Source organism: Pseudopipra pipra, chromosome 1 (assembly GCF_036250125.1).
Source record: "Pseudopipra pipra isolate bDixPip1 chromosome 1, bDixPip1.hap1, whole genome shotgun sequence".
NCBI lineage: Eukaryota > Metazoa > Chordata > Aves > Passeriformes > Pipridae > Pseudopipra > Pseudopipra pipra.
This window is the reverse complement of record NC_087549.1, coordinates 47,606,381-47,622,384: the sequence shown is the minus strand read 5'-3', so window position 1 is coordinate 47,622,384 and position 16,004 is coordinate 47,606,381. Positions and strand designations below refer to the sequence as shown.

Here is a 16,004-nt window from a genome sequence, read left to right as displayed (position 1 = left end):
ATTGTCCAAAGCAATCTCATCCCTACAACTCCATTTAACACCACTGAGTTCTCAAACACTACTGAAATAAGAACAGAAGCTAAGCACTGCAGATTGTATTCAAAAGTAATTATTCATAATTTACCATGCTCATGACACCAACATTAAATTGTTGCATGGTTAAACAAGGGACTACTATATAACCAGTGCTTATGACTTTCCATCTAATGGGAAATAAGATGTGGCTTCCTAAACACTGCCTCTTGCATACTTAGATTTTACTCAAAGCAAGTACAAAACCCCTACAGTTTAATCAAGAAGTGCTTGCCTTGAAGCACTGTTTTAGATATATCAAACACAAGTGTACTACCAAGTTATGTTTAATTAGATTAATTGCTTGAACAAAATTCTGGCTTCAGAGTAATAATGGAAGAATTTCCTTTGTGAACATCTTAATCTATTTCTAACTGTTTTATCAGATCAGTGACAAAACTATTCTAACTCAAAGCAAAATACACGTACATCCCACCATGTCAACTTGAGCTACTTCATATTTTTATCTAGTATTCAGAAATTAGGGATCTTTTAGTAGGCCCCAAACATTTATCCTGTTGACCAGTATGTTCTAGTTACAGACTGCTTCCATTTTGCACTTTCTGAGCAGTCTGCCTCCATTCCCAGCACTGGTCTACTGAAAACTTACTTAAAACACCCTTACTTACCAAAAGTTGAACAAAACTCCAGTTTCTCTGGAGTACATTTAAACATCTGTGTTAAATGAGAACGCACCTTTAGCACCAAAGACATCACACAGGTATGTACTCTCAAGACTTAAGCTGCAATACTGTTTTGTCACCTACCATCATATCCTCCCAACACCAGCCACGGAAATACAGGTCCACCAAATGTTCCTAAGCAGGGATCGTGAAGCATGCTTGTGTCATTCAGTGATGCTGGAGCCCTAAAGAGATCACCAGCAATAATTGTTGACAACTGAGGCACAGCATAAAAAAGTTAAAAGCTGTTGTGCTATAACTGATAATCGAGACAAAGAGGAGGTAAGACTGCTAATGATACATTGCCTTTGTGCTACATTTGCTTTGAATTTAAATACAGTTTAAAGGCATGTGCCTTATAGCCTCTGAGACAAGGAGTAGCTTCTATCCAACTGAACTATAAACTGAAGTGAAAGCTTAGAAATCGTCATCTGTTGCAGAACTCCTCAGAAGTGTTGAAAACATGTTTAAGGTAAACCAGAGTCAGTGTCTGTACCAAACCAAGTTTAACTGGCAACTTGATTTAAATCCAACTCCTGCTGAAGTACTAAGACACGAACACAAGCAATCTCATACTAACCTGCAGTTCCACATAGTATTGCAAGTTTAAAAAGGGGTAGGAAAATGTTCAAGGGGGCAGTGAGAACTAGCTAGTTTTGTCTGCCAGGAAGACAAAGGCCTAGTTGGTCCACAGTTTGAAAAAACACGTAGTTGTACTGCTTACCGAACACAGTATAGGAAGTGAGTGTGGTAATCAGCATAGACAAAGAACTCATCCCCAATAGTGTGATCTAGGACAGAATGGCTGTTCTGAAAGTAGTTGAGTACGCTCAGTATAGTGCAGTTGTTGTTGTAGGGAGCAAGAGGAGCCAGACAAATGTCCTTCAGCGTTACAGTCTCGTTGTCAAAAGAAGCAGTTATGTTGACAATAGCATCCTGCAAATCCAGCACCTTTAAAAAACCAAACCACAGTTTAAGAGCAGCACAAGAAAGCATTTCTTTTGCAAGGTAGGATTTAAGTGCATGCTGTATTCCTGCAAGTTCCCAGAGACAGTGGCACGAATCAATAGAAGCATATCACAAAATATTATTCCTGTGTTCATACTAAGAATACTTACTGGGACTTAGCTTGCAAGTCTCTCTAACAGAAAGGTTTTCAGCAAAAAGTTTTTATAGCAAGGCTGGGATTTTTAATATGAATGTCTAGTGAACGTCTCGATAGACACATAACTCTGGAGATGGAAGCCAACTCCATGTGGTTATACCTGTTAGGTATGCTTACATCTCTGCTCTTGGAAAGTTCAAATTACCTGATGGAGAACATCTTTGGTAAGTGGAGGCCCAAAAGGTACATCTTCTCCAGATGGGTAAGGTGAATAGGTGTCTGGGCGGCTGTTTGGCGCTTGAATAATGAGTTGTTCAGTACGAAAGAAAGGCCCAAAGTGTGTGTCAAAGTATTCCTTCTCCTTGCGAGCTTGGCTGCTTGGGGCTGACCAGAGATCTACAGGGTTTGTAGTTGCTTTAATATATACAAAGCCTGAGCAGCACATTGCAACGAAGACCACAGAGAAGAGGATAACAGGACGTGGATTTCTGACACAGAAAGCCCCCCATGATGTGAATGTCATCCTCAGGCCATTCTCAAACCTTTCACCAAGCCTTTCAGTGCAGGTAATTTTCCCTGCAAGAACAAGAAGTAAACAGTAACTGTTTGATAAGTCAGTTAAGCAACATTTTGTTGAATCCACTAGGAAAGATGAAATTTTATTCTAGCTCTCTGTAGTAAGCACCAGAAGCTATGTCTACACTGACAGTCAGACCCTGTGACCAATCCAAGGTCAAGGGGGCAGAAACCAGCTTGTACCTCACACTGCCCCTTCTAATATAAGATTGTCTTTGACAGAAGCAGCAAATAAAGGCAGGAAGCAGCTAAAATATATATATATTTATATATATATATATAAAAATAAATATATATATATAAATCAATAAAATGAGCTATCTCAGCTGCTATGCAAGTTAAACTACAATTCTTTCATAGCATGCTTTAAATGGATACGTGGATGAGTCAAAACACAACTAAATTAATTTTAGCATTGTGTTGCCCTTCCCATCTCCTGCTACAAAGCCCTCCAGAACTTCCTTATAGCATAGCTAGATCCAAGAACTGTGTACCCAGCAGAATAGGGTTAAGTACTGCTCTAAAAAAAGAGAGTTACTGGTCAAAAGACTGAAATAAAGCCCTCTAAGAATGCATAGCCTAACAAAGCTAAAATTCCAGAGCCCACCCACAAGAAGGGGATGCACTCAAGTCAGGTTTCTGATAAACCTCTAGCTCTTCTCCAAGACATACCGTTGTCGCGGTGGGAATTCACAGAAAAGGCTACATTGCTGTCAATTGGTGTGTACTCTGAGACAAAGTGCCGCCTCCTGCAAGAGAAAAAGCTACGTTAACATTCTTACTCAAAAAGACGTCTGTACTGTTTGTACAGAAAGAATGAAGTTCAATGCTACCAGTAAATTTGAAATTTGACTCCTCCAGAATCTACAGGCATCATGTTCTCCCTGCACCCACCCACTGAAGAACAGTAATCTCCAGCTTTATGATGCTTTGGAACAAAATACAGTCATTTCCACTGTCTTAATAAATGTTTCCAGTTTAGATCAAGCACAGGTTCTTTATGCATATTTAAAAGATCAGTAGCATTAACAGCACAGAGAGTCTCTTTAAATTGACCATATAACAGAGAGATAACATTTGTAAGAGATTTTTACATTAGAAATATTCTGCTTTATTAGTCAAAATGCTTAAGTTACACATACTTAGCCTGAAAAAATGAGGAAGAGAGGAAAAAAGGAAAATAAGGTCGTTTCTTCCTGTCCTGAAGACAAGCAAGTTATAGCACAGAACACTTATGATAGAACTAAATTGCTTATATCCATTCCTGATACTCAGAGCAGGAGCTAAATTCAACAGCATCCTCCTGCTAATCTAACCAGACCTCCAACTATGGCAGGATGTTTTGGGCTAAGACCAGACACCTCAAACACACCTACAATTTCGTGTTGGCCAGTTGTACTCACTAACCTTTTCCACACAGACTTAACTCTTTATTATAGAGCAATTTCGGTTTCCTGATCATAGAATCATAGAGCGGTTTGGGGTGCAAACCTTAAAGATCATCAGTTCCAACTCCTCTGCCATGGTCAGGGACACCTTTTACTACACCAGATTACTCAGTGCCATCCAGCCTGGCCTTTGAACACTTTCAGGGATAGGGAGTCCACAGCCTCTCTGGGCAACTTCTTCCACTGCCTCATCACCTTCACAGTAGAGAATCTCTTCTTAATATCTAATCTGCACCTACCCTCCTTCAGTTTAAGGCCATTGCCCCTTTTCTTATCACTCCATGTCCTTGTATAAAGTCCCTCTCCAACTCTCTTGTAGGGCCCTTTTAGGTACTGGAAGGCTGCTCTGAGGTATTCCCAGAGCCTTTCCTTCTCCAGGCTGAACAGCCCCAACTCTCTTGGCCTGTCTTCATAGGAGAGGTGTTCCAGACATGAGATCAAGGGTGATACGCTATAGTTACTGGAAGCCCAGCTTCCATTTAATATTTTTCAAAACAGGAGCCTAAAGAAAAGTATTCATGACTTCATTTCCAATACAGCACTGACTGCTTTGTTATGAATATGCATTCCCCAGACTTTTTGCATACTTGCATATGGAAGTTGGAGAACAGTGTATTTGATCCTGTAGCTAGGGATGCTATGGGAGTTGTGAATCCACTAAACCAACTTCTGCATTCACTTTCCACCAGATGGTTTTAGGAGTCAGAACACTCCCGGTAAGTGTAAGCATCTGCAACAGAACATAACTTTTTGCTGGCTGGAGTAGGAGAGACAACAAGCACCTGACCTGGGCAAAGAAAGTTTTCAGGGAAAAACAAGTGACTTGCAGAGCTGAGTATTTTGAATGCTTTACCTGTAGCACCAGACTCCAAAAACTAGTGCAAAAAATACGAGTAGAAAGCCCATGTAGGAAATCCACATGATGACATACACAGCATCCAAACCAAACAATAGCCAAGGAGGAGGCAATGGAGGGGGTTGAGGTTTTGGACCACAAACAATTGAACAGTCCTGACAGCTGCATGGTCCTGTTGAATCATCCACGGACTCATTACAGCCTTTGGTAGCATTATTCATAGGATTCATTCCATGGACAGGAACATCTACGACAAACCACAAGTTGCAGAGCCAGTTTACTAGCAGGAAAAATTCAAACCTTCACAGTTAAGTGAGTTAACCCTTGGTATGAAAGCCCCTAGCCTCTATACAGAGCAGCATTTCTTGGCCTTACAGATGAAGAAGCCGCTGCTTTTTCCATACCAGCTATTTATATATTACTACTAATTAAATGATTGGTCATGCTTATAACACTTCAGGGTGTAAAAGTAACAAGCACATACTTCTATCATCCCAGTAATGATCTGTCATCCTCCTTATCTGTTCAGATTGCACAATGTGCAACCATCTTCTTACAAACAAATCCCAAAGGATCAGGGTACTGCCAATTTCCCAAGTAATACAAGCTAGCCATTTGCCTAAGCTCAGTCCATCACTAGTAAGTTTTAGAGATCTATACAGTAACAAGCTGTATACAAAGAAAGCACCAAGTATGACTTCCAAGCAGAAATCAAAAAAAGGTCAGTGGATCTTACACTGCTTTGGAAGCCTCTGACTGCAGACATTCATTGCTGTTTAATAACATAATACGCTAGCCATAGCACACAGCCTTTGACAGAGGTTTCAAAGGCAAGGACTATTCAGTTTCTTACCTGAAAAGATAGGAATAATGCTGAAAGGAGTTTGTCCATTGTCTTTACTAAACATGTATTCAATCCAGTTGGTTGCATTGCAGTCCTTGACATCCTTCCCACACAGCAACCCCAGTGCTTTAACATTACTTGATGGAGCCTCTACATCTTTGCAGGCATTATACATTGCTAGGAATAAGTGAATGAAGACAGAAGAGTCATTAAACCAACATTATAATTTGAGTGAGCATTCCAAGTATTTCCAATATTACAGACTCACCAAGTTCCAAGAACATACTTACAGCTTTCAAGAGAAAAGGATTCAGTTGTATTTATAGTATTCAAGGTTGCAATGCTTTGTTACAGCTACCTTGCTCTGAGTAAGCCACCCAAATCTGTATTATCCCAGCACACACTTTTCTGCTTGAGAGGTAACACTACTTTATACTAAGTTATTTGCAGGGAAAGTTATGACCAACATTTAAGGTACTTTTGACCTGTAGGCCATATGACTTTCAGGTGTCTCATAATTTGATTAAAGGTTACTGCAAAAAGTATACAAAGACTGAATTAATGATTTAAGCTTGTTACAAAATTGAAATACAACCCAAATTTATTGTTCTCTAAAAATATCTTTGATTTTGACAAAGGAATAAAACAGTCCATTTCAAGAGGAGTAAGTGCCTCCTAGAGAGCCCATTGTAGTGAACTGTGTACACTTATTATCATACTTGCCAGACCATTTTAGTATGAGGTAGGCTTCGGACATTGAGTACTTGGCAACAACTTTGTTTTTTCTGAAGTTAAAGTCATCATGGTTAACAGCTATTAACCGTTTGTAGGGATGTTCAGGCTTTGTTGAGTCTTTAAAAACACTGTTATTAACAGTGTCAGTGTAATGTCCCCTACCTGGGCAGAAGTTTTCAAGGGAACTACTGTTACCTATGCGATGACTCAAACTTGAAAAAAGACAGATCTTTCTCCCTCCCAATTCTTCTTAAAAAAGCACTGGTCTTGTTACCTTGACAAAGGCCAAGGTAAATTAACATACTCTTTACTCACCATTTGCAAAGCGTTCTCCAATAAAGTACTGCAGCTCTGTAATGCTACTTTTGTTCTCTTTTAAAACTGGATCATAATAAGGTATGGTGCTTGTAACATTCAAAAAGTCAGACTGATTTGGACTGCAAGTCAGTTCACAGAAGAGGTTTATCAAGTTGTAAAAACACGATGGACATCTAGGTAGGAAAGTCAATGAATAGCAATCAGATTAAGAGGTAAAGATGCCATCTATATAGGTCAAGTCAGGTATGCCTTGCAAGAGTAAACATTCTGCTCAGAGTGACGGAACAAAATATTCAAAATTGCAAGTTTTTAATCAGCAATACAACATTAGTTGTTGATGCTACAGATAAGCAATTTTAAGCACCATAATTCACCAGCAAAATTGCCTACCTCAAATAGATATAAATAGAATTTCATTAAAAACTTAACTGCTTCTTAGCAGGAGGACTCCTGTTAGAACAGGACCAAACAGTACTTTATGTCACCCTCTTCTGAAGGCTTTGTTAGACACAGAAGCTTGAGACAAACTAAGGGAATGCTTATTCTAACTCAGCTAACTCAATCCAGACTGCAAGCAGTTGTTTCATGACATTACAGCCTCCTGATATAGATGAGGCAGTCGTTTAAAGAGCATCTCCAATAAGCCTTTAAATGAAATTACCACCTTTCCTAAAATCTACTTGAAGAGTTTTAATATGCTTTGTTATTCTATTACAAAACTAGTTCCTTCATTAGCATACCTGGAGAGAAACTGCAGAGGCAGCTGCAAGTTATTTTTCAAAGTCTGAAGCTGTCGAACATCACAGCAAGTGCTAACATTGCCGAAGAAAAAACCTGGACAGAGTTCCTTAAAAAAACAATATTGAGATCAGGGGTGAAGGAAGAAAAAGCATGTTTAAGACTTCAGAACTTATTATAGTTATGGGTTCTGCTCCAACATATTTCAGAAGACAGTAGCTGTTGCTGTGGGAGATGCATAGAAAAAAAAACCAGTCTGGCAAAAAAGATTGCTGTTCAGAGACTAGAGAGAAGAATCAATTTTTTCACTTCTTTTATTCAAGGCAGCACTTCCTTTTAAAAAGCTCCTTCAGATGATCTTTAGTCACCAGAGTCTATATATAGAATGATAAATGGCATTTGAGAGTCTGTTGGTGAGAGGACAACACGTTTATCCAAGTTGAAAGTATTCCTGCAGCTTATCCTCTAGTACTCCTTCCGGACAGTATCAGATTCTAAAGTCTCAGAAGACAAGCCACTAACCACAAAATCACTGATTACCTGGAAGAGCTATTTCATGTTCAGTTACAGAAGAGACAAATGCATTTAATACAAGCATAATTGATAGTAACATACAAGAACTGTATCTTAAGGCTTCAGAAACAGTACGTAACAGTAGTTAGCTCGCCGACATATTTAATTAAGTCACTCCTGCCACCAGTAAACCCCTCCTTTAATGCCATAGTTACTGCAAACTTTATAGCTTTGAACTATCAGATGCCAGAAGGCAAGTCTGGCAATATCATCCTATACTGTGCACCAAATATACAAATTCTTTTGACTGTGGGTTTGTTCATTTTGGCAGCTAAAGCCCAGATAAGGAAATACCATCTCACAGTAGGCACAGCTAATTTTGTCCAAATTTGCTCCATTTGAACAAGTGTCAGTTAATGCCTTCCTATTTAAGGAGAGATCAGGAATGATCACCTGATGTAAAACAGTTTAGTCTTGTATTTTAGAGATTAAAAGGGCACAACTACGGAATGTATCATAGTTTGGGAGAGTCTTAAAAAAACAATCTGACTGAAGAGTACTCAAACCAGTGAGGAAACTATGCAGACAAGTGGACCAATCCTATATTTAAGGTTATGTCTGTAAAAGCTCCTAATCACATGCTATGGAAACTTCTCATATCTCCGAAAAGGAACTGAGGTATATTACCTTCACCCAATTGGAGCTATGAGCCATACATGAGAAATCGGAGATAATCTGTTCGCTTTGTCATCAAGTTGGGATGAGAAAGCTAAAGGGCACAGCACAGGTCCAATGGAAACCAATACAGAATTGTCAAGTGTAGGAGAACTATTTTTTATTAAGCAGCAGACCTCCAAAAGAAGCTCACCTGCATTAAGTCATAGCCATCTTCTGGTAGTGCTATTGGTGGTCCATCATAAGCACAGTTGTATCTCTTGTCTCCGGAAGCAACTCCACATTCTCCATACCAGATACACATTTGTGGACGTACCTAATTAACATGAGATAACTGATTAACTGCAAGGAATAGTTGCCAAATTCCTCAGCTGTTATAGAGTTTATGTGCTACTATTCCAAAAGCCACTTACAATGCAGATTGGATAACTTCCCATCAGCATGTATTACATAAAATGCCCATTAACAAAAGCATGCATTTTTTGACATGGTGCACATCACCACTGATCTTCAGCTCACCTTCCCATCCTTCCCTGCCCAATATAGAAACAGGAAGTGCATTGTCTATAGTTAAGAACAAGTATAAGAGTTCCTTAAGAAAAATCTAATTCAATACCTGAAAAGCATCTTCAAGTATAAGATGATTTAGAAAATATTTCTTTTCCACACAAAACAACAAAATGATTACTGGGTAAACTGTCATGTGAGGGCACACAGGTCAGCATACATGGAGAGAAACTTATTGCTTATGTGCAATTTCAGTTCCTCCTGCCACCTTCTGATCCTTCTTGCAAACTCATGAGTGACAGAATGAGGAAGTAGCAGTATAAAGAGGATTCTGAAACAGAACTTCATAGCTCTACACTTGCCATATATGTATTGTCACAATCTCAAAGGATACTCTCCATCATCACTTTCAAGCCTAAGCATGCAACATTTAAATGGACTTAGAGTGTTAAGTAAAAGGGAAAAAGCATCGACTCTCATATTTTGATTTAAGAGACTATTGAAAAATTCAGAAATCTGTTATTATGTGCATAAAATAAAGGAAACTGAAAAAGGACAGTGGCACCTTGAAAACCTTGTATTTTTTGTCAGTGGTACTGTCACTGAGATATCTGAAATACTAAGCCAAAATATTTATTCTGAAAATTAAAACACTTAATGCAATAACAAGTTATTTACAGCAAAAGCTTTAAGACAGCTCCAAGGTTTTCCTATGCACATCGGCTGCAAGCAGATTGCACAAACATTTACTACACTTCTGCCAGTTCTGATCAGAAGTTTGGCTAGTACAGTTTGAGAGATAACTGACCTATTTTTATCTCCTGAGCAACCTTGACCTAGCATTTGTAGAGACACCATATGCTTACACTGCAAGGACAGACTGCTGTGCACTGTGCTTGACCATGAATAATATTGTTTACTGACCAGAGAGGCCCCTGAAAGGCTGTATTCATAATACCCAAGAGCTACCCAGAATTACAATGCCTTCACAACAACCATTTTTGTGCTGAACAACACTGACAGTTCACCAAAAAAATACATCAGCAACTGGTTGTTTATCAGGAACAATACCCACCACCAATTTACCCAACCCTGTTAGACCTGCTTCCCCTTTAACTTAACCAGGGCAACATGGCTTGCTTCAAAGTCACTCACTACAAGCCAGGTCTAAAAGCAAGTTTACATACCACTCTAGATCACTACTTCATTTGTCTACTCTAGCACTTACAGCTAAACCCGTAACCAGCTGCTAAGATACAACATGGAAAACACCACCTTCAGATTGCACTTATAAACACTGAATGTTTAACACCAGTATGAATCGAAAACATTCAATTTCCATAACTTGGAGAACATTTATCAAAACTACATCATAAATTTGTTCATGCCTCAAATAAATTCACACTTTTTTGATGCAAAGTCACCATCTTCAACTCTGCTTCCTCGCATCCGTTTACCTCAGTTTTAATACAAACAGTCTACTAGTAGGGAAAGATTGTTTAGTGTTTTTATGTACCAGTGTCACAACTGAATTATCTCTTCAGGAGAAAGCACAGATTAATTACTATTCTTACAAAATGACAAAGAATTTGGAGCTGCTTAGTACTGCCCATGAGAAAAGAATTAGGTATTTCTTCAGTATCAGACTGGCTTTGATGTTTAGTCTAGAATGGTTTGTAATCATCCTTTCTAAAACACAGTTATCATTAAGTCTTATCTAACACTCCTTATGTTTTAAACCCCACAAATTCATCAACCTACTCTTTACTGAAAGACTTTGTTTCTTCCAGAGTAGAAAGCGTGGGAAACGTGGTAATGCAGTCAACAGTTACAAAAACCTTATCAGCGCACTTCTTGCAAAGAAAAACTTCAGTAAATTTCAGCTACCACATCAGTCTGACTGATAGTTCTATTGTTTTAAAAATGTTGTCTGTATTTCAAGGCAACAATTCCTTGGTTATAACTACAGAGATATAAAATAAAATACAACCTGTATTATGTCTATAAATTTACCTGCAAGGCTTTCTGCCATCATTTGCAGGACAGAACATAAAGCATCTTACTTGCACATGACATTTGATCACATACCAAAAAGCACTCAGCTAAACATGCAAGAAAAATAAAGCAAGATGAGGTTCAGCCTAGCATTAGTTTACATTTGAATTTGGATAAAGACTCATATCATATTACTGAAGTTCCACAGCAATAACACCTACAGTGGAAAATCCAACATGTCTGCCACTCAAGCTTTCAGCCTGTTTAAGAAAAGCTGAACGTATCAGCGACTTTAAACTACTTAGAAGAGCACCTAGACCTAGAATTGCAAGTCTGAATACTCTATTTCAATATTAACACCAAGAATGTAATTTCAGAGACAGTCTAAGGTTTTACACTTATGCCATAACCTAGCAGGATTTAACTAATAAAAGTATAAATTTGTTCCCTGAACCAGTTAGTTTTGGTGATCCTTGATTTACAGTGGTTGAACCAGGTCAAGAAGCCTAAAAAACATCAAATCATTGTAAGTCAACAGCCTAAAGTCACCAACATAGCTCTTGAACACTAACAAGACAATAGCCTGCTCATCATTGAGTCAGCCACAAAATATGGGAGAGGGCTGGTCTCCTAGGGTTGAGACAGTATTCAGGGTTACACGAAGTAACTAAGTAACTACTCCATTACCACAGATAAGATAGAGCTGGAAGTTCTCCCCCCAAAAAAAACCCTCTAGTAAAAGCTAGATTAAGTTACAGAGCAAGACAAGCACTTTGCTCTTTCCACTCTCTCAGAAGAACACTCCTATACCGGTAGGATGAGACAGGGATGAGTAAGTGTCGTTGTAAATGAGTCGTAGTTAACAAAGCTGCTGCTTGCAGAGTCAGACTTTCAAGTCACTTAATACTCAGGCGAGTAATCATCTTTCTTAAATGGGTGAAAGCCTAGCCCCAAAATTAGCAGATGTTGAAACCAACTGCCTTCTAAAAAAGGCAAAATATCCATAAGTCTAACACAGGGCTCAGTTCATAGGTTCAAGTTTTTTATGTGTGTGGGTTTGGGGTTTTTTGGGGGGTTCTTTAGTTTGGTTTTTGGTTTTTCTTTGGGTTTGTTTTGGGTTTTTTTTGTTTTTAAGATCACATAACTAAGGACTCCGTATATTAAAATGGGACTTTCCTAAGTACTTCATAAAGCAACAGTAACATAACCTTAGATTAAGGTTGTTCCCTCCTGCCTTCAGCATATCTTAGAAACCATTTGGCAGAACCCTCAGTACCTCCCCAGAGTTCAGAAAACTGTATTCCTATTTCTGGTAGACTTGGTCTGTTTGAAGAGAAATTTCACCTCAGGTCAAAGCTTTGGGAGCCCTAATAAAGAATCTGCACGTGAGCAAGTATGGGCATTCTACAAAGGTTCCGTTAGAGCTTTCTGGTTCCCAGGCATTATCATTTATTTATAATAAAACTAGTGCTCCAACAGATCATAAACACATTTACTTCAGCCCGTGTTTCTTCAACTGCACGTTGAAACAAACCGATAATCTTCAATGCTTCCAGCAACATTTGCCATCACCAACAATGAATACATAGCTGTTAAGCTGACAAAGAACAATGATGATGTTATATGCAGAAACAGCAGTTATTTGTAGTCTTGCAAATACCAAATGACAAGCTAACACTGTTTGGCTCTTCAAATTAAGATTACTAATGTATGGAAAAGGCAACAGCCTCAGATACAGCTGTTTCCCCTCCTTTCATCTAGGATGATGCATCTGGAATCCTGCAGGGCAAAGAGATCAATCCAGGAAGGAGCATACTCTCGCCCTCCACTCCCTTAATAATCTGCTATTGCCCACTAGGTTGAGAGTTCTAGGGAACTACACCACCACCCTTAATAAATGGCAAGCCTGGTTTATGGAAACAGGTCATCAGGTCAAGTTCAAAGATCTGCCCTAGAAGTTGCATATGACCTGACAGCCCTCCCTATGAAGGAAGGAAGTCCATGGACTAAAGGAAACTTTACAGGTTTAATTCTTACTCTATCTCTTTCAGTACCTTATTCAGAGGCAGCCAATTCAGAGACACACTTTATCTCCCAAGCTCCTCTTGTTCCGTTGCGCCTAAGTAAGGGACTGTTCCCTTTCAGACAGAAAAATTATTAGCTACTCCTGAGTAGGCAAAGCAAGCCACAGTTATGGGATTACCCAAGCATATTTGAGATGTCACAGTAAAATCAAGGTCAAGTAGCAAAAGAAAGTTGCAATAGTTCAGTATCTGTGGGAACGAGCTGGTGTTAGCTGACAAGGAGTTATTGGGAAAACACACACTGCATGCATGATCAGAAACTGCAGGGCCCCTAACTAGCAGCTGTCTGCATCTAAGTCCATCTACACCAAAATACCTCTGATGTCCTGCAGGGAAATAATAATACTGCACAACACTTGGATTATTTTGTCTACTGCTCAGCAAAGTACTAGTAAGTTCTACCAGTCACTCCCTTCAGTCATCTCTCCCCTTCTAAGAGAGCTTCCTCACTTTCCATCCAGAAAGACTGAAAAAGTCATTCCTGATTTTCCAGGAAGTAATTTAGGTAAAGTTGTTACTGCCTTGTTCTGAAGCTACACCGTCATGCCTGCCAAGGAAACTGCTCCACACAGACATTCAGAACTTCACATCCAAGGTCAGGTAACATCACACTGCAGGCCACTTGGCAAGAGCAGCACCTGTCATTAACATTTTCCCATAGGATTTCAGAAACTCAAATATATCATACAGTTTGGAATCCCAGTTGCTGGTAGGAAATCTGTGTCCAACCTTGATTAGCCATAACTGAACAGCTTATGTTTTAGTATAATTACACAAGGATCAATTGCAACAGCAGCCATTAAGCACATAAATGCCATCCAGTACATCAGGATGTTTATAAGATAACACAAACTAGTAATGGGATGGCTGGCACAAATCTTGTACCATGCACTGTTCAGAGTGAAAGATGCACCTTACACAGGCTGAACGCTTCAAGTCCATTGTGAATGTGTATGTAATGGACGACGAAGGATTGCAAACTGAAGTGCCACTCTAGTCCACTGGCTTCTTTAAAAAAGAAGAAACATGACATATAGCACTTGAATTTATATGCACCACAACTGAAAGCACAAACCCATTACACTACCAGTACACTTGAGGGAGAAAACAGGTTTGCCTTCACAAAGCTTTTCTCCTGCAAGCATCTATATGGGCTCAGTCTAACTGAAGGACCAGCTTGTCCTTGAAAAGTATCGAGGTCCTCTTTGTGGAGTGTTAGTCATAAATAAGAGTTAATGGAAAAAAAACCCCAAAACACCCGATTCTGCCTTCTTACAGTACAAAATTGAAACCTGCATGGCTAAAGTCATTCTGCAATGTTTACTTCTAAGAACCACAAAGCCACATCCTCTACAAGGATTCCCCTAAATCTTAGGAGAACTTGTTTCAAGCTCCTCTAGCTCAGTATCCTTCTGATACATAAGTTAAAGCATGTTGTAATTTCTTTACCAGCCTAGGACACACCTCATTGCCATAGGATCATATCTCCCTCCAAAAAACACTACATAAAAGCACATTGGTAAGGAGTGAAGTAAATTACTTACCCACCTGGACATCATGAGTCATTACTAACAATCACCTTCTCCAGTGGTAATAGAGGAATGGATTCCTAGTTTTATGTTTAAGCTCTTCAAGAGGTTTTTTGAAGAGGATAAGAAAACAGAAGAACCTCAGCACACACACAAGGTGACAAACTCGTGGGTTTAAAAAGGGCTAGTCATAAAACTTGACCTAGAAAGTATGTTTCCAACTTAGGCAGAGAGGGAAAAAAACCAACACAACCACTAAGGCTTAGAAGACACTCCTTGTTTCTCCAGAGGAATGTGGAGTATCCCGCTCCTATCTTGCGCCACAGCATAACAAAACATGACTGGGAAGAGAGGAGTGAAGGTTTTACAGTATTTTTTCCTAAAGCATCAAGAAATCCAACTTATTTTAGCCCTTAATTTTGAGGAAACACGCAGTCTTAATACTAGCACATCAATAGATAGCAGCTCACTCCGCACAGACTATCACTCCCAGGAAGCTGTCACCCGGCATAAGCAACACCCCGAGCAAAACAAACCAGACACCCAGGACATCTGCAAGCCTCTCCGGAGCATGTGACTGCGCGGCCACTCACATGCACCGGGCATTGCATAACCGGGGCACGCCACGGGAGCGCGGCACCCCGGGGCAGCCGCCGGCTGCGATCGCGGGGCACGGGGGCCGGGCCGGGCAGGAGCTGAAGTTCGCCGGTGCTCCCCGGCGGGCCTGCCGCGCCACCGGCTGTCACCCCGCCTGCCACCCGGAGAGCACGGCGGGACGAGGAGGGGGCACCTCGGTACCACGCTTCAGCTGGGCTGCGCCCCGAGCCCAGGGGCCTAACCCGGGACACCATCGCCCTCACCCAGCCCCACCGTCCGGGAGAGCCCCGGTTCCCCTCGCCCCAGGCACCACCCGCGGGGTCCTGCTCCCTCTCCTCCCTACGGTGCCAGGAGGCCCCGCACGCCCTACCCCACGGCGACCTCCCCGTGAGGGACTCACCCGCACGGGCAACAGCAGCAGGAGGAGGAGGAGGAGGAGGAGAAGGAGCAGGCCGAGGCCGCCCCGCCCGGGGCTGCCTTGCAAGGTCCCCATGGTTGGAGCGCAGGGGGCCGGCGGGGGCTCTCGGCAGCAGCACCGAGCGGCGGCGAAGGGGAGGCGGCAGGAGGAGGTGGACAGGCAGCCGCGCCAGCGCAGGTCCGGAAGGGCCGCTCTCGCCTGCCCGGGCGGTGCCACCAGCCCCTTCGAGGAGTGGCGGGGGGGCCGCGCCCGAGAGCCGCCGCCAACCGCGGCCGCCGCCCCGCCTCCGGCACCGCCTCCCTTGGCACCGC

At 41.0% G+C, this 16,004-nt stretch overlaps 1 protein-coding gene across 1 annotated transcript in view; it reads right to left on the bottom strand.

Moving 5' to 3' along the window:
* The window catches only part of NPC1 (NPC intracellular cholesterol transporter 1), a 27,047-nt gene extending 11,043 nt beyond the window's left edge, over nucleotides 1-16,004 (bottom strand). Inside the window, exons 1-10 of the mRNA XM_064655114.1 lie at nucleotides 15,676-16,004; nucleotides 8,757-8,879; nucleotides 7,378-7,484; nucleotides 6,635-6,810; nucleotides 5,594-5,761; nucleotides 4,738-4,987; nucleotides 3,109-3,185; nucleotides 2,066-2,436; nucleotides 1,480-1,706; nucleotides 840-940 (exon numbers count right to left, since the gene is read on the bottom strand). Of these exons, the coding sequence (XP_064511184.1) occupies nucleotides 840-940; nucleotides 1,480-1,706; nucleotides 2,066-2,436; nucleotides 3,109-3,185; nucleotides 4,738-4,987; nucleotides 5,594-5,761; nucleotides 6,635-6,810; nucleotides 7,378-7,484; nucleotides 8,757-8,879; nucleotides 15,676-15,768 (1,693 nt within the window). The 5' untranslated portion in view covers nucleotides 15,769-16,004. The remainder of the gene's footprint in view (nucleotides 1-839; nucleotides 941-1,479; nucleotides 1,707-2,065; nucleotides 2,437-3,108; nucleotides 3,186-4,737; nucleotides 4,988-5,593; nucleotides 5,762-6,634; nucleotides 6,811-7,377; nucleotides 7,485-8,756; nucleotides 8,880-15,675) is intronic.